The 19,540-nt window shown below is 32.2% G+C and overlaps 1 protein-coding gene across 8 annotated transcripts in view; it reads left to right on the forward strand.

Moving 5' to 3' along the window:
• The window catches only part of SENP6 (SUMO specific peptidase 6), a 101,924-nt gene that overhangs the window by 69,664 nt on the left and 12,720 nt on the right, over positions 1–19,540 (forward strand). For 7 of the 8 annotated variants that reach the window (XM_033096533.1, XM_033096512.1, XM_033096526.1 and 4 more), the window contains 8 exons: positions 1,885–2,055; positions 6,070–6,103; positions 6,512–6,706; positions 7,687–7,913; positions 9,256–9,365; positions 9,484–9,600; positions 16,750–16,869; positions 17,881–17,973. In XM_033096533.1, coding sequence (XP_032952424.1) covers positions 1,885–2,055; positions 6,070–6,103; positions 6,512–6,706; positions 7,687–7,913; positions 9,256–9,365; positions 9,484–9,600; positions 16,750–16,869; positions 17,881–17,973 — 1,067 coding nt within the window. The remainder of the gene's footprint in view (positions 1–1,884; positions 2,056–6,069; positions 6,104–6,511; positions 6,707–7,686; positions 7,914–9,255; positions 9,366–9,483; positions 9,601–16,749; positions 16,870–17,880; positions 17,974–19,540) is intronic. The other variant, XM_033096539.1, reaches the window with a different exon arrangement.

The following is a 19,540-nucleotide window of genomic DNA, read 5'->3' on the forward strand; positions in this document are numbered from 1 at the left end:
TTTCCAATGAAGAGATGGATATATTTGATTAAATGAAAAGTATAGAACAGTGTACCAAAGCACCATAACCATAATTTGATAGGTAAATGCAAATGGAGAAAAAACAGTCAACTATGTGACAGAGCGTGAGTTGGTCTTTTATATGTTTTTAACTTTAAAAATCAAGAAATTGAAGCACTGCATAGAAAAATGGAAATGGAGTTCAAGAAAGATAGTGAAGTATTGAAAATGAAATTAAAACAAAATACATTTTGATAACTGTCATATTGCTGAAAACTTTTAAAATACAGTAGTATCTCACCTTGATTAGTGTTAGGAGAAATGGAATGTTGGGCGTGTAAATTGATAGTGCAACTATGCTGGAGAGCAATTTGGCAATAAGTATATATACCAGGATTTAGCTTAAAAAATGCTTCTTGGAGAATAGTGTATCATGGGAAAACATCAGCAAGAACTCAGATGTCCAGCATAGGAGGGTTTAGTTAAATAACGGTTTCCATATGATGGAATTTGTAGTTGAGCAGTTTTCAAATGGACACACTGGCAATTAAGGTTCCTCAGAGATCTTTTAGAGGCTCCTTGGGAGGATGTGGACCACCCAAGTTCTAGATTCAGTCCCTGTGCTATGGATGCAGCTGGAGCAGCTCTTAACCGAGTTTCCCTGAAAATAAGACCAGATCTTATATTAATTTTTGCTCCAAAAGACACATTAGGGCGTAGTTTCAGGGGATGTCTTATTTTTTCATGTACAATAATCTACATTTATTCAAATACAGTCATGCCATCTTCCTCTGGAACATTGTCATAACGTACTAAATGTGTCCGTCTGGCTGACGATCTTAACTGGGACTTACTTTCGGGGTAGGTCTTATTTTCAGGGAAACATGGTAAATTATTTTGTTATTGAGTTAAATAATGTCTCATTTGAAGAAAGAATTATAAAGCCAAAAAAAAAAGTTTTTAAACCTCTCTAATAGGTTTCTATTAATAATCAAGAAAAATAGTCGTGATAAATCTGTTAATGAGCCCGAAAAAGCAGTTTACAGAAATAAATGGGTATGTGTGTATGTGACATTTTGTTTTAATACATGTTTTTTTCCTATGACACAGATCACAGAAATTTCTATAGGTGTAATGAGAATAATGCTTATCTATGCATTGGACATTTTTTTCCTCTTGTTTTTTATCAAGATGATGTTTTATTCTTGTAATAATGATTACGTTTTTAACATAATAACTTTAAATTTAAATTAATATGCTTATAAAATATTAGATCATGCTTAATTTGCATTTGGAAGTGACTGAAATCTTTATTTAACAAATCATGTATTTAAAAAATTTTAAATATATCAAGTATCATTTTGTAATGTAAACAATTCCCATAAATTACCGGTTTCCTAAAGAATTGTTGATTTAATCCAAGTACTACAACCACTACCATTATTATTAGCAACTTTTATCCAGTATTTTACTGTGCATGAAGCACTGTGCTAAGCTGCTTACATGCATTAGCTTATTTGAAAAGATACTCTTACTCTTCATATTTTACAGTTTAGGAAACAAAAACTTAAGGAGTTATTTTTACAAAATCAAATCATTAAATTGTGTTATAGCTGTGAAACAGTCTGATTCCCAGAGTACATTTCTCACTGCTGTGCTATTACTTGAATTTCAAGTAATGACTAAATTATAGCTATATAAAGTAGAAAGGGTTTACTATTATATAAAATCAGTAAATTTTTACTTCATCTAACACTGTTGAACTAAAATTAATCTTATGTTTTGATAATTACATTTCTCATATTGGGTCTTCTTTGCGTATGTGTACTTAGTTTGCAGCCTTGTTTTAGTAACTTATTAAGTGAATTTTCTTTTCTTTTCCAGTTTGGTAATTCTATTATCAACACACCTCTAAAACGTCGCAAAATAATTTCTCAAGAAACTTTAGTTGATCCTGTGTCTTTAAGCTGCCAAAGTTCCTTTGAGAGTGTCATTTTAAACTGTCGAAGTATACGAGTAGGAACCCTCTTTCGGCTATTAATAGAGCCTGTAATTGTAAGTACATCCTTAAGCGCTCACTGTCCCAATTATAAGATTAAAATTCTGAGGCTAAGGCTAATATGTAATACTTTAAAATTTGTAAGTTAACATATTTAATTTAATAGAATATTAAAATTATTTTAAGATTTTATATTGATTTAAGAGTATATAAACAATTATAGGTAGTTCTTCACCATAAAAATCAGTGGGTACAATATTTTATCATAATGTAATGTTCAAGGTAGTGACCTATTATTCTTCATAGGAAGATACTTACTATTTTCACTGAGTTAGAAAACCCTCCAGTATGTTACTATTTTATTCTCATGCCAGCTCAATGCATGAAAAGAGTATTTTAAAGAATAATGAGATTAAGAAGAATCCAAAAGCTTTGGAGTCTGCAGAAAAATGTCTTGAAGTACTAAGACTCCTAGAAATAGATTACTGGACTGTAGTAGCCATCCAAGAGGCACTGGACTAGTTCAGTGTCCACAAAACCGAAGGCACTTCCTGTAGTTCTTTTATCTTTACCTGTCTTCTTCTTATTCTGCTTTCACCATCCAATTCAAGTGTGAATTTTCTATTTGAAATTTGACGTAATCTCAACTAGCCTTCTTTAGTCATCATTTTTCTTCTTTCTAATGTGTTCTGTACATTGTTGGTAGATGAATCTTCCTAAAGCACTGCACTATTTTGTAAACCTTTATTTTATAACTCTTTAACGTGGTGTCCCTGGCTATCTGTTTCCAACTATTCTTTCAAACTCTACATTGTATCACTTCAGGAAAGTTAAAAGCTAGTTTTATGATTATTTAAATTATGGTAAATAACAGCTATTTATTTTCTAGGATTTGTGGTTCTAGGATAATTATGGTCAAAAGGAAAAACTTGACAGGCTTTATAGAAGAAAACAAGTATGTGGACCTGATTTTGTTATGAGAGCAAAGCTGTATGGGAAACCAGCATTTTTTCTCTTTCGTCAAAAAATTCCAGCTTGTCAGATTTAAAAACTAGAAAGTCAAGTACTCCAGAGATTTAAAGCAAATTATATATAGGTAGACTATCAATTATTGCCCAATAATGGGGTAATATATACACATACCAAGGTTTTTCAGGGATTTATGAAACTACTGTTTTGTTATGAGACTTCACTGTACAGATTATCTTTTCTGGTTACTGTCAGTTAACAAAAATGTCATTCTATATCACTAGACCTCAAAAATTTGCAGGAGTACCCTATGGGTTTTATGGTTTTTCCCCACATTAACACCATTATTCAGAACTCGTTGGTATGATAATTAAGGCTTTGCTGATACATTAGACATTTCGCTGCAAGTTGCATATTTAGTCTCAAGGCCACCTAGCAAGAACTACATCAAAATTTGAATGTTTTTTTACATTAAAGTTATCGAGTATATATATGATCTGGTGAAGAAAAACTGACTGTAAATTTACTTTAAGAAATTAAAGGCATTTTGTATAATGTAAAATGTATTGGTACAGATTTTTTTAAAAAATAAAAAGGCTAAATGAAATATTTCAGCCAAAAAGTAGTTGTGCTTAAATGTGGAAGTTTGCAACCTGTGTTACTATTTTATTTTATTAGTTTCAGGTGTACAAAACAATGTAATAAACATTTATCATTTATACCCCTCACACAGTGATAACCCCCCTCCCCACATCTACTACCCCTGTGACATCACATATACCATTACATTTCCACTGTCTCTATTCCTAATGCTGAACTCCACTTCTTGTAGCCATATATATATATATATATATATATATATATATATATATATATATATATATATATATATATATAAAATTGTAGTTGACATTCATTATTGTTCAGCTTCAGCTTCAGGTGTGCAGTGCAGTGATCAGGCATCTATATCATCTCTGAGGTGGTCTCCCTAATGGGACAAGTGTCAGTCGGATACCCTACAAAATCTCTACAACATTATTGATTACATTCCCCAAATTGACTTTTGTGTCCCTGTGGCAATCTTGTTGCAACCTGTGTTATTAAATCTTCCTTGTATGATAGGACTTTCACAAAGAACATTCTTTGATGAAGTATAGTGGATCTGTAAATTCTTTAGTGTATTAAAAAGATGATACGACATTTTCTTTTTGAACATAACTTTCTTATGTTTTGTAGTGAAAGGATATGTCTGCCGTATCATTAATCTGAGAAAGAGATTTTAAATATTTTACTGTTTTAAATGTTTTATCAAATTTCAGTCATTTATTATAGGTAATTTAATTATTTTAAATTCACTCAATACTGGAATTGGCACCATTTAGAATTGCCAGTTTTATTTAAAAGTAAATACTTCTATTTAACAGGAAAATGACTTACATGATTAGGAATACCATATATTTGTTAATATTTGTATGTAATTTAGTTACAAACACATTTTTAAATGACAGATATTTAGACATGCTTTTCTATTCCTGTATCATGCAACAATTTTATTCAAATGTTTCACATTAGTATTTATGTCATCCTTATTGCTGCCTTTTGAATCATCTAACATACTTTTCTAAAGGATGTAACTTCAGCTTCCATGTTTGTTGGAATGTTTCCCAAGCTACAAGTACCCTTTCTTGAATCTCCAATTAACATGTTACTTTCCAGTGAAACCAATTAATGTATTACATTTAAATACAATCTTTAGAAGGTATGTTAATTCTAGACTTTGCCTTTGTTGTAATTACTAAATATATTTTTTGTTTCCTTGCTTTTTTTACATTGTGAAAATTTTCAAACAGATTTGAAAAGAATTTTACAGTGAACTCTCATAAAACTTCCAATTAGATTCTGTCATTTTAACAGTTAACTAAATTTGCTTCTCATGTATCTGTTCATCCCTGAATATATTGATCCAGCTTATTTTTAAATGCCTTTTGAAGTTCTTGCCTCCTTTTTTGATTTTCTTAACTTATGCAAAAATAACTATTAATTCAAGGTGTATCAGGTTTAATATGTCTTCTCCACTTTAAAATAGTTATAAAATCACCATTTTATAACTGCCAATAATAAATCATTTAGGCAAGATCTTTAATAGATGTTGAAATTATTGGGTGAAAGGTTATTAGGGAACAGGTTATTCACAAGCTTTCAAGTATCTCTCCACAGATCACCATTTAATTTAAAAGGGGAAAATATATTTTTACAGAGGAAAGACTTGAAACACTGCTTTCACCAAATGATTAAGCTTGTATCAATAGTGGGACAGCTTGACATCATGGGCCTTCCGATGTGATTTAGTGGGAGTTATAAAACATCACCTACGTGCTGTATATGCTGGAAATGTGTGGCCTGAATTTTAAAATGAGGAAACAGAAGTCCACGATGTTGTATACTTTATAGATCCTAGATTGGATTTTCCAAAGGCCATGTCATGAACAGAGGGAGGTTTCTGGTGTAGCTAGACAGAAGTAGACAAGAGAGACTAATGTAACCTTGACAGAATCATGGATTGGAGAAAAGTTAAAATAGCAATAAAGGACAGTTTTTAGCAGTTGGGGAAATTTGAGTAGAACTATATGTTGAATGAAGTTAATTTTGATTTTCTTGGTTGGGGTAATGATCCTCTGCCTGCTTTTTGCTGGTTTAGCAAAAGGGAAACGACTATATACATAGAAAGAATGATGGAGTAGGTCTGGCAAGGTATTAACAGTGAGTGAACCTGGATAAGAATATTCAGGTGTTTATTGTAATATTCTGTCAACTTCTCTTTAAAGTTATGAGAAATAAATCACTAGTAGAAGAATGTTCTCAGTATTTGTATATAAAAGGTGAAGCCTGCCTTTCTGGGAGATAATTTGGGAAGCAGGGTGGTGGTGGTGGTGGTGGTGGTGGAGGTGGCGGAGGAGGCGGAGGATATCTATCTCATTTTATATTTAAGCATATGGTTCAGTTTTTCTGCCCTCTGTAGTCTTAAGTCCCCTATGTCCTTAGGGTGTTTGTAGCAAAATCTTCATAGATCTAGATTTGTACTAATTTGTCTTATTTTTTAGTTTTGTTTAGATTTTATCAAGATACAGCTAGAAGGTAAGCTATTATATGTCTTTTTACTCACCAAAACTTTGTTTACACAGAAGCACATTACAGAAATAAAAGATTAATTCATAGAATTAATTAAGATGATTAGTTATTACATGTATCTTAACAAAGGGCATACATATATCTTAATAGTGTAATTTCATTCTGTAACATCACAAAACCTATCTTTAATTTTGTAAGTATACGTCATTAGAACTCCCTTTTCATTTGAAAAAAAATGTAGAAACTTCTTTAAGAAGTTATAAAGATTTTTCTTCATTTCACACTAGAGTTACTATTTACAGTGCATAATAAATGTTTAACTTTAAACTTGTATTTTCTCACTATTTCCTCCACTTATGATTTTGCCCTTTTAAAGAATTGATTCCTTTTTCATTTCCATTTGTTTTCCTTCAGAACCAGAAAATGATCCTGTAGAGATTACTTTAAATACCTCTGATCTAACTAAATGTGAATGGTGTAATGTCCGAAAATTGCCAGTAGTGTTTCTTCAGACGATACCAGCAGTTTATCAAAAGCTGAGCATGCAACTGCAGATGAATATGGAGGATAAAGTTCGGAATGATTGTAAAGGAATAAATAAGTTAACAAGTAAGTTATGTAGAGCAGATTATAATAATGCATACAATGCATTGAATAGCAGAAGTGAGTGCACGTTGATGGATTCCTTAGATGTATATTATTTACAGTTGTTACGGGGATCTTGTAAGATGGACACTACTTCCCCCATTGTACAGATGAGTAAAAGCCCATAGAAAGTGGAAGGTCTGAAGGGAAAACGCAGGTTTACCCATTTAGAAAGTTTTAAAATGGTTAAGTTTTAAAAATGGTTAAAACTGAAGAGGTTTGCAGTCTTTATTTTAATACTATTATCTGAGTAAAATGATTTTTTTAATACGCAGATAGGTGCTAAGTGTAAATCAACCATATAAATCTGGAATCTTTGAAACTAAGCCTGAATAGGAAGTTTGCAAGTTCATAGACTATATCTTCATCTCTATAATAAATGATTTGGTTCTCCAGTTTGTTTCTCTTCATGTCTAATATTTATGGCATAGCATGAAGAGTTGTAAAATAAATACTTTTCAGCAGTAATTGCTGCTTCACCTTAATTGTGAATAAATGATAGCTACTGTTAAAGATGTAAGAGTTGGCCCATTAATGAATAGGAATTTTGCAATTAAATTCTCTAGAGATACTACCAGTTCACTTAGCAATTTATTTGTTTGACAAAAATATTAATTGATATATATTTAAAACTATAAATGTATTTGGATCCTATTAGATGAAGTAAATTAGTTACACCCATGAATAGATTTGTTCTTGAGCTGCTGCTAGAGTAATGTGTTCTGGTTCCTTTCGCTTAATAACTTAGGTGACTTTATCAGGTAACACTCACTGGTCTTTATTTCATATTTATTGTATATGCACTGTATGCCAAACATTGCTTTGAACATTGATACCAGGATTGCTGGTGATATTCTTGGAATAACTAGTTGTTGTTTTTCTAATATCTACCTATTTACTTACATTTTTTCTTTTAGATTTATAGTTATATTATTTCTTTTCAGATTTGGAAGAACAATACATAATTTTAATTTTTCAAAATGGCCTTGATCCTCAAGCAAATATGGTATTTGAAAGTATCATTACTGACATTGGTATAAAGAATAATGTGTCCAATTTTTTGGTGAAAATTCCCTTTGAAGAAGCCAATAGCAGACTTATGGCCTGTACAAAAACCCATGAAGACAGCATCAAAGGAAGTTGTGTGCAAAAAGAAAACAAAATTAAAAATGTAATTATGTTTTTAAATTTTTAAAATATAATCTTTAATGATGTGTAGCGCTAAAGGGAAATACGTTTCATTGTAATGCTCGTTTCGGAGTTAGAGCTTTATTTTTCCATTTCAGAATTGTTTACTTTTGTATGTGATTTGTAAACTATCTTATGTCGAAACATTAATGGTGGAGAGGTGACTTGTGACACAAATAGTACTTGATACAGTTCTCAGAAGCTTTTCTAGTTCCTTTCCACACTCTATTCTTGTCTTTTCATCTTTAATTTTCCTCTCATCTTTTTTTTTTGCCCTAACTCCCACATATGTATACATACACTGCTATATTCAAATCTATTATTACTCTGTTTCTTAAATTTACCAGTGGTTCCCAGGGATATCATTGGCTTCAATACAAATAAAGGAATCTTGGTCCCTGCATACATGGTAGAAAACTTGGGAAGTGAAGATCCGGACTCTAAACATATATATCCAATTCTAGAATAACTAATATAGTAGGTAACTGAATCCATGTGAACCAAAGGCCACAGTACTATTGTAACACCTAGTATGATGTTAAATGATAACAAATATAACTTAAATACTCTAATTTTGTCCCCTACTGCAGCAACTGAATTTTGCTGACTTAATTTATTGGGCACACTTAAAATTTTTCAACCTGGCTACAAACTTGGAGATAGGACTATTCTAGGCACAATCTCAGTGTAATTGGGCAAGACCTCACCAGAGAAGAGCTATTCATACATTAGTGGGTTGAGGAAAAGAACAGAAGAAGGAAGGGGAATCGTTCCCCTTCTTTTACAGAATTGGCTACAGGAGATAATTCCAGAGGAAAAAAAGAGCAGTTATAGCCACAAGGCAGCTGTAGTGGGCTCAAATTTTAATTGAAGGCTCTTCCTTTAAGGACTTCTTAACTCTGGAGGACTGAAGCTCATTGAACTGTGTTCCCTGAGCCTCTGCTTCTATATCCTATGGATTGTCTAGCCACTGAATTTAGGTAGAAGGAAAAAAATACGATTTCTGTTCTTTAGATTTTACTAACAGTCTAATTTGGGTAGTGGAGATCTCACAAAGACAAGATACCAGAAAATTATGTTACAAAAATTAGAAGAATATTGCTGTACTAGAAATTATAGATTAAAAAAACAAAAGTGGACCCTAGTTTTTCCTGTTTCTTTTCAATTTTTAAAAATCATACATACTTTTAGATTCGTATTTTAATCCTTTTTAATTGAAAAGCATTCTTGCTTTGTGCTTGCTGTTTTTATTGAAAATTTGCCCAGTTGATTTTGTGAATTTAATTTAATTTAATTTACTTTAATCATTTAATTTCCTTTTCCAGGTGCCCCTTGAATCTAAAATACAACTTAAAAATAAACAAGAATACCAGTTTTTTGATGATGACGAAGAAACTGGAGAGAGTCACACCATCTTCATGGGCCCTGTAGAAAAGTGAGAGAATTCCTTTGCATTTGTAACACCCTTAAATTTCTTCTCAGTTTTATTATTTTTTAATTATATACTTACATATATATTTGATCATTTGCTTTTTAAAAAATTTTTTTTACAGACTGATAGTATATCCACCTCCTCCAGCTAAGGGAGGCATCTCCGTTACTAATGAGGACCTGCACTGTCTAAGTGAAGGAGAATTTTTAAATGATGTTATTATAGATTTTTATTTGAAGTAAGTTAATTTTCTACTAACCTTTTAGCAAATCTTTAACATTCTGTAATGTATATCTTCATTTTCTAGAGTGAAAACTGTTTGGGTTTTGAATTCTGTCATTGCCACTTATTCTGTGATAGTTGGAAAGTTATTCAATGTCTCTACCTGTGTTTCCTCGTTTTATTTTATTTTTTTTTGGGGGGGATATTGGGGAACAGTGTGTTTCTCCAGGGTCCATCAGCTCCAAGTTGTCCTTCAATCTAGTTGTGGAGGGCGCAGCTCAGCTCCAAGTCCAGTCACTGTTTTCAATCTTTAGTTGCAGGGGGCGCAGCCCACCATTCCATGCGGGAATTGAACCGGCAGCCTTGCTGTTGAGAGCTTGCCCTCTAACCAACTGAGCCATCTGGCCACCCTGTGTTTCCTCATTTTAAAAATGGGGAGACTAATATCAAAAAGGATTGTAAGGATTAAATAAGATAATACATGTTAAGCACTAGAAAAAATACCTGGCAAATGCAAAGGTGTTCTTAAATGATAGCTTATATTTTTACTGTTACGGTGTTATAAGTCTTTACAAAATTACTGCCCTAGTTTGGTAATGATTTGTTGAACAAGAACAAAAGTATGATTTCACTCATTTCCTTTAGTCAGTGTTCACCAAGTGCCAGCTATGTGCCAAGTACTGTGTTAAAAGTTTATGGTCTTGTAGGGAACACAAATAGAGGATTAAAGCAATTGACAGAAGACAGCAGAAAAAGAATGCTTCATTCTCTTTGGGGGTTGTAAAATATGAGGGATAAAGAAGCTTTCCAGGAAGAGCTTATTACATCATGACCCAGTATACACATACATACGCATGTATGTGCAGTGTGTTTATACATGCATAAATTTGTATGTGTTTACTGGTTTGTGATAGAAAGTGGGTGTGTATATGAAACAACTTAAGCATCAGTGTTCCTAGTGCTCTCCAATACTTTCTAGTTTATTCAAATGTATTTCATAAAACAAAACAATTTAAACAAAAACTGATTGTCAAAAGCTGCTGAGTGATTTTATAGCCTACTAATGGTTGCAACCCATTGTTTAAGGAAAGAAAACATTGTTACAGAGAGTGATAGGTTTTGATCAGATAAGTGATACTGTAATTGAGTTTCCTTAAGATCATTTTGACAAGCATGTTTATTGCGGACGTCTAGATGAGAGATGATTTAAAGAAATTTAATGAAGGTGATGTAAGAAGTCTAATTAAGGCATTTTAGTTGGAGTGAAGAGGAAATAATAAAATTTTAAGAGGTAGAATTTTTTAGTAGGACTCCAGGACTTACAGAATTGATATTAAGGAGAAAAATAGGTGCCAAATAACTCCTAGTTTTCTGACTAGTGAGACCTGCTAAATGATTTTGCTACTAACTGAAACAATGAATTCAGAAGCAGAATAGTTTTGGGTCAGCGGAGGGAAGATGTCTGGTTTAGATGTCTGATACAAAAAAAGGGGACAGTGCTAATAAACAGTTAAATATATGGTTCTGAAGATCAGTTGAGTTCTGGCCTGGAGAAATATAGAGTTAGGAGGCTTTTCTTTGCAAGTAGTAGTTTATGAGAATCAATGAAGTTGTTTAGGTAGGGATACAGAATGAGATCAAAGGACAGAACCTGGGCAGTAGATATAGATAGACAGGGAGGAAAAAGGCTCCCATGAATGAATTTGAAAGGTATTTGAGAGGTAAGAAGAAAAATCCAGAGAGAGTAATGTCATAAAATTGAAGGGAGATGAAAGCTTTCAAGGAAGATACATTTAGTGGTATCAGTAAAGCAAAGGTCAGAGCAGATAAGAGCTAAGAATAACTTTGAGGTCACAATGACCCTAAGCTAATTAGGGTAAAGTGTAGAGCCAGGCTTGACCCTGGTCCCTGGGGACAATGAGGTACACCTCCCAACACACCATGCAGTGGAGATACTATCAGTGGAGACCTAGTGGGGGAGCCTTCCACCTCCATCCATCACTAACATGAAGCCCCTCCTTGTTAACAGTAGCCTAATAGAGAACCTGAACCTCCACCCCCTCACTCCATCCCAGTCCCCCAACCCCCACCCCAAGCAGTAATGCGGTAATGCCCACTTCACCCACTGGAGTGTGATGCCAGGGTAAGCCTTAAAACACAAAAATTAAATAAGATCCAGAGTCTTAAAATACTCAAAATGTTCAGATTTCAATTTAAAATTACTTGCCCCACCAAGAACTACAGACATTTCAAGCTGAATGAGAAAAGACAATCAGTAGTCAACACTGAGATGGCATAGATGATAGAATTATCTGACAAAGATTTTTAAAGCATCCATTATAAAAATTCTTTAATGAACAGTTATATACACATGTGAAAGTTATTAGCAGAGTGGATTAAACAACATAACCCAACTGTCCTATCTATAAAAAAACTCACTTCAAAGATAATGATACATGTAAATTGAAAGGAAAAGGATGGAAAAAGACATAGCATCAAATATTTAAAGAAAGCAGGAGTTACTAGAAAATATATTAACTCTTTCACTGTGTTAATTGATTTCAAGTTATTTTTTCAAAATGTGTCAAAAATCCACAAAAAATAAAAAGTTAGTATTTTGGCTATTTTATGCATTTAATAACAATTTGAGTTGTTTGTACATAAATGACATTATTTTTGTTTTAAGCCTTTTATTATATAGTAATAAATTTACCATTATATTGAATTTTGGCAAAAAATACTCAAAACATACTAAGTGGCATCAGTTAGATTTAAGTACAGATAAATTAGAATCTAATGGCATTGAAGACATAAAAATTTATTACAGAATGTTACACAATATGGCATACAAAACATCTTTGTTGTTGATAGTGCAAGCCACAGGAAAACATACCCAAACATCAAAGCAAAAGAGTTAATATCAGATAAAGGAAACTTCAGAGCAAAGACAATTACCAGGGATGGAGAGGAACATTATATAATGAATAATAAAGGAGTGAATCCACCAAGAAGACTTAGCAGTCCTAAAGGGCATATGCCATACAGCGGAGCTACAAAATGTGAAGCAAAACCTGATAGAGCTAAAACGAGAAATAGAAATATAGCTGGAGACTTCAGTTCCCTTCTCTCAATAATTGATAGAACAACTAAACAAAATCAGTAAGGATATAGAAGAATTCACTAACATCTTCAACCAATAGATCTACTTAACATGAGAGGGTAGTATTATATTCCTATTTATGTTAACTATACTCTCTTTTCAAGGGCACTGTTTTTCCTTTTGAAGAGTTAATAGTAATGGAACATACTTCAGTAAATTATAAATGTGTCATAGATTTGCTGGCAAGAGAAACTGTCTAGATTGTAAATGCCTAATTTTGCAGATGTAGACCCCTTTGAGACCTAACAGATACATTCAAGGACAATTTGAAACAAAGTTCTTGATAGCTAAATCAAAAGATGTTATCTCATACAAATGGCCAACAAGCATATGAGAAGATCCTTGCCATTATTAGCCATCAGAGAAATACAAATCAAAACCAAAATGAGATATCACCTCACACCCATTCGGATGGCTACTATTAGAAAAACAAAACAAAAAACAAAAACACCCAAGACAGAAAAATAGCATGTTGCCAAGAATGTGGACAAATCACCCTTGTTTACTGCTGGTGGGAGTGTAAAATGGTATAGCCAATACAGAAAAACAGTATGGTAGTTCCTCAAAAAATTAAAAATAGAGCTACCATGTGATCCAGCGATCCCATTTCTGGGTATATATCCAAAAGAATTGAACATAGGGTCTCAAAGAGATATTTGTACACCTATGTTTATAGTAGCACTATTCATAATAGTCAAGAGGTAGAAGCAACCCAAATTGTCCATTGATGGATGAGTGGATAAACAAAATGTGGTATATATATACAATGGAATATTATTCTCCCTTAAATAATAAGGAATCGTGTCACATGCTACAACATGGATGAATCTGGAACACATGCAAAGTGAAATAAGCCAGTCACAAAGAAACAAATACTGTTTAGTTCCACTTAGGTAACTGAAGTTACCAGATTCATAGAAAAAGAAGGTAAATGGTGTTTACCAGGGGTTAAGGGGCAGGGAAAAGGAAATTGTTATGTAATGGGTTAGAGTTTCAGTTTCACAAGATCAAGTTCTGGATATCTGTTTTACAACAGTGTGAATATACTTAACACTACTGAACTGTATTACTTAAAAATGGTTAAGATTGCGAAATTTGTTATGTATTTTCCCATAATTTTTAATAAAAAGATGTTATCTGTTAATACTAATGTATACTAACTTCACAAACGAAACTACTGAAAAGTCTTAAGTGAATAAATAGAACTGCTGTTGGATGAAGTGTTCTGTGAATGTCGATTAGGTCAAGTTGTTTGATGATGTATTCAGGTCATCTTTGTCCTTAACTGGTTTTACGCATACTTATTCTATCAGTTATTAAGAAGGTTGTTCAGATTTCCAACTATAATTATGGATTTATCTATTTCTCCTTTTACGTTAATCAGTTTTTGCCTTAGTATTTTGTAGCTCTGTTGTTAGGCACATACATGTTTATGCCTTATTGAAGAATTGACCCCTTTATCATTATGTGATGTCCCTTTGTATCCTTGATAATCTTCCTTATTCTTAAGCCTACTTTGTTCAAAATGAATACTTGTATAGCGACTCCAGCTTTCTTTTGGTTATGTTTGCATGGTATATATTTCTTCACATCTTTACTTTTAACCTATTTAAGTCTTCTATATTTAAAATTTTGTTTTGTTTTTGAAAGCATATAGATGGATCTAAAAAACATGTTGAACTCTTATATTTTGTTTATATTTTAGTTTATTCCATTTCATACTTGAATAATCTATAATTTTTATGTTACAGTAGACATTTTTGGTCATGTGATTATACTCTTGATATTGTTTATATTATCTAGAGACTATTAACTATAGTTTAAAACAAATTTCATACAGTAAACTTAATTATCTCTAAGTTCTGTCTTTTTTTGACGCAAATCAGTATTCCAAATAAAAAAGAGAACCTAACAAAATCCATGATTTTTAAAAAATCTGTATGTTTCCATTTGTTCCATGACATTCTTAGAAGTGAATTTAAAAAGGAAACTTTTAAAAAATTTCACTATTAAAATAAGTTAATTGGCTGCTTGCTACTAAAGCTGCTCATTCTTTCCATTTTTCTAACTCTACAAATTAGAGACAGACTTTCAAAGTTTGCCAGTATTAAAAGAAGTATAAGCACATTGCATCTAGATAATGTTAATAAAATACAGAGAAGAAAAGAATTACTTTAATAAAAATTACTTTCGAAGTCAGATTTGCAAATTAACCTTAAAAATCATCTTTTAACTTTATCCTACAGTTAAAGAAGTCATGATTTAATTGTTATATTGTCCACTTTATGAAATAGTAAGTAAACAGCTTCACCATGACATCAAATATTTAAATGATTTATACACTGAAACAAATTCACCCAAATGGAAGAAATTCCCACAAGGTTTTTGTAGTAAACTTCAATTTTTCCCTTTAATTCTAAAATAAGAGATGTGGCTGTTCTAAATAAAATTAATAGTTCTAACATATGTACGTTAAAAAAAAACTGTCACAGAAATACTTATGGATATGTATCAGATCAGAAAGATAAAACTAGTTACTTTAAAAGGCATGGATTTGTTTACATATGAAGTTGAGAGTCAGTTTTCTTAAATAACAAATAACTTTTTTAAAGTTGAATTATCCCTTTGTCTGTTCGATTCAGTTTTACAAAGTAGCCATTATAGTTAGGGCTGATAAAAGCTGCATGGTTCACCCATTAAGTATAGCCCCTAAACTCAAATCTGATTCACTACATGCTCTGTTTTGAGTATATTAGTGTAGAATTCAGTCGTTGATTTAAACTGTGTCATGATCTGATTCACTGTCTTACTATTTGTTTTGTGTGGGCACACTGAGTTGCCCTAAAGCAAGAAATTCTGTAGTTAGGTCCTTTTCATTAGAACTTAAGAACAGGTCTCAAGGTGTACCCTCTAGGTCATCATAGTTGCTGTTTCTGTGTAAGATTTCACAAGGCTTTCAGACTATCTTGTTCATTTTAATAAAATGAATAATGATTATGAGCTTGAATTCGCATAGCTCCTTTGAGGGAGTTTGGAACAAACAATTAAGTTTAAAATATCATAATTTCCTTTGTGATATAAAGGAGCCATTGCTATTTGTTTTGGTATAGATGTAAAGAAAAAAATTAAGGCAAGGAAAAATTAGATCCAATGTAAGATAACTTTAAAGAGTCGTTGTTATAACCTCATTACTGTACAGGTTCTTCCTATTTCTTTTCTGTTTTTATAAAAAGTAAAACATGGTTGGGTCTTCATGGTTTATTAACTGAACTGTGTAAAATAAACAGCACATGAAGATAATAGCTTTATTGAGCTATAATGCACATACCATACAATTAATACATTGAAAGAGGTTTTAGTGTATTCAGTTTTACAACTATCACCACAGTCAATATTAGAACATTTTTGTCCCCCAAAAGAACCCCAGTACCTATTAGCATCAACTCCCCATTTCCCTCCAACCCCACTCTCAGCTCTAGGCTACCCCCCATCTCTTCTCTGACTCTGGATTTGCATATTCTGAACATTTCATATACATGGAATCATACAACATGTGCTCCTTTGTGGCTAGCTTCTTTCACTTAGCATATTTTCAAGATTCTATGTTACAGCCTGTATCTGTACTTCAATTCTTCTTGTTGCTGAATAATATTCCATTGTATAGATATATCTACATTTTTCCATTCATTAGTTAATGAGCATTTTTGGCATTTCCACTTTGTGGCTATTATAAGTAATGTTTCTATGAACGTTTGTGAATATGCCCTTGTTTTAAAATATTAGATCTTTAAAATCACAATTTTACTCTCAAATATCACTTTTCATTACTTAAGAATAATCTGGTAGTTATTGTCTAGAATATAAAGTAAATTTTGCTAATAACTTCTTTCAGTTGTAAGGAATAGAGATTGATGGTGGCTAAATAGATATTTCATCACTGCTTGACTGCGTTTTGGTATGAGGTAAACTGTTAAACTATCATATTGGAATTTTTTTATAAAATAGATATTTGGTGCTTGAAAAACTGAAGAAAGAAGATGCTGATCGAATTCATATATTCAGTTCTTTTTTCTATAAACGCCTTAATCAGAGAGAGAGAAGAAATCATGATACAACTAATCTATCGTAAGTCAAGCTCTTTGAAAATATTTAACAGATGTACTAAGTCACTTAAATTTAACTTAGTAAAAAATCATTTGTATTGATGCAAATCATTTAATTCTATTATCAATTAGCAAAATTAGTATAATATTGTATTGGATCCAATATAAATATAGATCAATATCCATAATATTCTAAAGCCTTACGAATACCTGGAATTCATAAAGATTTTAGGTGTAATATCTGGATCAGTGTTTCATCAATATACCTGATAGTATAAAATAATTACTTAGATACCTGTTAAATACGAATTGCCCTGTTTTACCCTAGATGTTCTATCCATACTATCTAAGAGAGGAACCTGTGAATCTGTACTTTTAATAAGTTCTTTGGATGATTCTTCTTAGACAAGTTAAGGAAATACTATTCTACTTGAATACTTCCGTTTTATAATTCCTCTCCATATAGTGATCGCATCCAATTCTAATATTTGCTGATAATTGGTCAAAAGATACACACAGAGTTGGTACATTTTTGTCACAAGTGCTGTTAAGTATCTTGAATTGATGGCTGCTGTGCATAATATAAATATTTTCTATTTCACTGATTCCTAATTTTGCATCTTTGACAGTGATTGGTTTGGACCAATGATCATATTGTATCCTCCTTCATCTGCTATAGATAATGCTCACTTTTCTTCCTCTCCTCAGTTTTCCTAGGTCACGATCTGATTTGCTTCTCAGTATGGTTGCTTGTGCCAGTTCTGCAGTAATAAAAATAGTAGCACTGGTCTACCCTAGTACTATGTAGTAGCAGGAATTAAATATCCCTTTCTTTCAGATTCAGGGATGGGCAATTTCATATCTTGCTAACTCTACCTCAGATGTTCTATTTTCTTTCCCCGATTTGCTGACCCATCTTTTGCAACTGTTCAATCTGTTAACATCTTAATCTTTATATTTTGTAAGTTATTGCATATAAGCTGATGCACTAGGAACATTTCAGCAGCTTGAGAGTGTATTTCTTATCTTACAGAATACAGCAAAAGCGGCATGGGCGAGTAAAAACATGGACCCGGCATGTAGATATTTTTGAGAAGGATTTTATTTTTGTACCACTTAATGAAGCGTGAGTAAGAAATTCCTTTATGTAAACATGATGGCAATTTTTAGAAAATGTGTTTGTCATGTGAAGATTTCATCCATTTTTAAACTTCTTGAAATTTGTTTTGTGTATCTATTACTTATACTGTTTATTTTATGAAAATTAATGCAGTTTTCCAGTGAATCATGTAAGATTGAATTTTACAAACACCAGACAAGAGATCTTTCTAATTTTGTTTTATTTGTCAATGTGGAATAATGTCATTTTAAAAAAATGGTGCTTGTGTTCTAGCAAACATCCTATAGAAAAGGATACTTTATACAGAAAGATGATTAGGTCCCATAGAAGAATTCAAATCTTTAGTTTAAAATACAACTTTAGCTCTTAACCAAAAAGAAGAAAAGATGACTAGATTTATGCCATTTTTCTCAAATTGAGAACCATGCTGACTTACTTGAAGTTATTTTCTAAGTAAATGGGTGAGTTAAACCTTTTACGTTATTTCCCCCCAATCGCTAGCGAGGCATTAATGTGTAGGATCATTATACAATTTAAACTTGAGGGTATTTGTATTTCATTTTTTGTTTTCCTATGCCCTCCAGCTAAAGATCCCCTGTACTTGGATAACTTGGGTTTATTATTAGCATCAAAGAAAAACAACACACACCATGGGCAGCCATGAAAGTGTTTGAAAGAGCCTGTAAAAGAATTTGGGCTTTGGTTTGGTTTGGGAGAAGATCGAAGGAAGCAGTGGTTTGCTTTGGTAAAGAAGTAGCATTCACTCTTTAGCAAAAAAGGGGGATGTTTGATATTTTGGGGGTTGAATTGTGACCTTGTTTGTCTCAGACAAATTATGAAATGGCCTTGCTTTGTCTCATTTTATCATGGTTGCAGACCAACTTTTTTTAAGTTTGGTATTCTGTGAGATTGTTTATGTCTAATAAGCCTAACTGTGCCAGGCTAGCTTCTAAATGTGCTCTTTTTTTTCCATCATTATGAAAATAAATTTACTGTATAATTAAACTGTATTTGTTTAAAATCCTGCTTTGATTATAAGATATGTGCTCTAATCAGCCTAGCCAGGATAGGTAGGCTAGGTCAAAACATTGGTTATGGTTATAAAGCCCCTCCATTTTTTTTAAGTCAAACATAGTTTAAAACTAATTTCCCATTTCTTCATTCCTCTTAAAATAAGGTTTCTTGACACATATTTGTTACATAAAGTAACATGTGGGCTGCCTACTAGGTGAAAGGGAGACTATACCTAGAAAGTCATTTGTCAGAAATGAATTATAAAAATTTAAGATAGAAATATAATTTGAGGTACATACAATTGAGCAACAGAGGCACATCCCTCTTAGTCACTACATCAAGTAGAAACTGAACAAAGATGAGAGTCAGAAAAGCATTCTGCAAGAGTACTGTACCATTTGTGATGGAAAAAGAGCCTCAAATCATGAGGGCTCATTTTGTATTATCTTTTTTTTTTTTTTTTTTTTTTTGGAAGAGGTAAAACCATGAATAGTTGTATACACTGATTATATTAGATAGACTGCCATATATTTGTCATCTATCTATTTTCAACTATCCT

The sequence above is a fragment of the Rhinolophus ferrumequinum genome, chromosome 3, assembly GCF_004115265.2.
Source record: "Rhinolophus ferrumequinum isolate MPI-CBG mRhiFer1 chromosome 3, mRhiFer1_v1.p, whole genome shotgun sequence".
NCBI classification, from domain to species: domain Eukaryota; kingdom Metazoa; phylum Chordata; class Mammalia; order Chiroptera; family Rhinolophidae; genus Rhinolophus; species Rhinolophus ferrumequinum.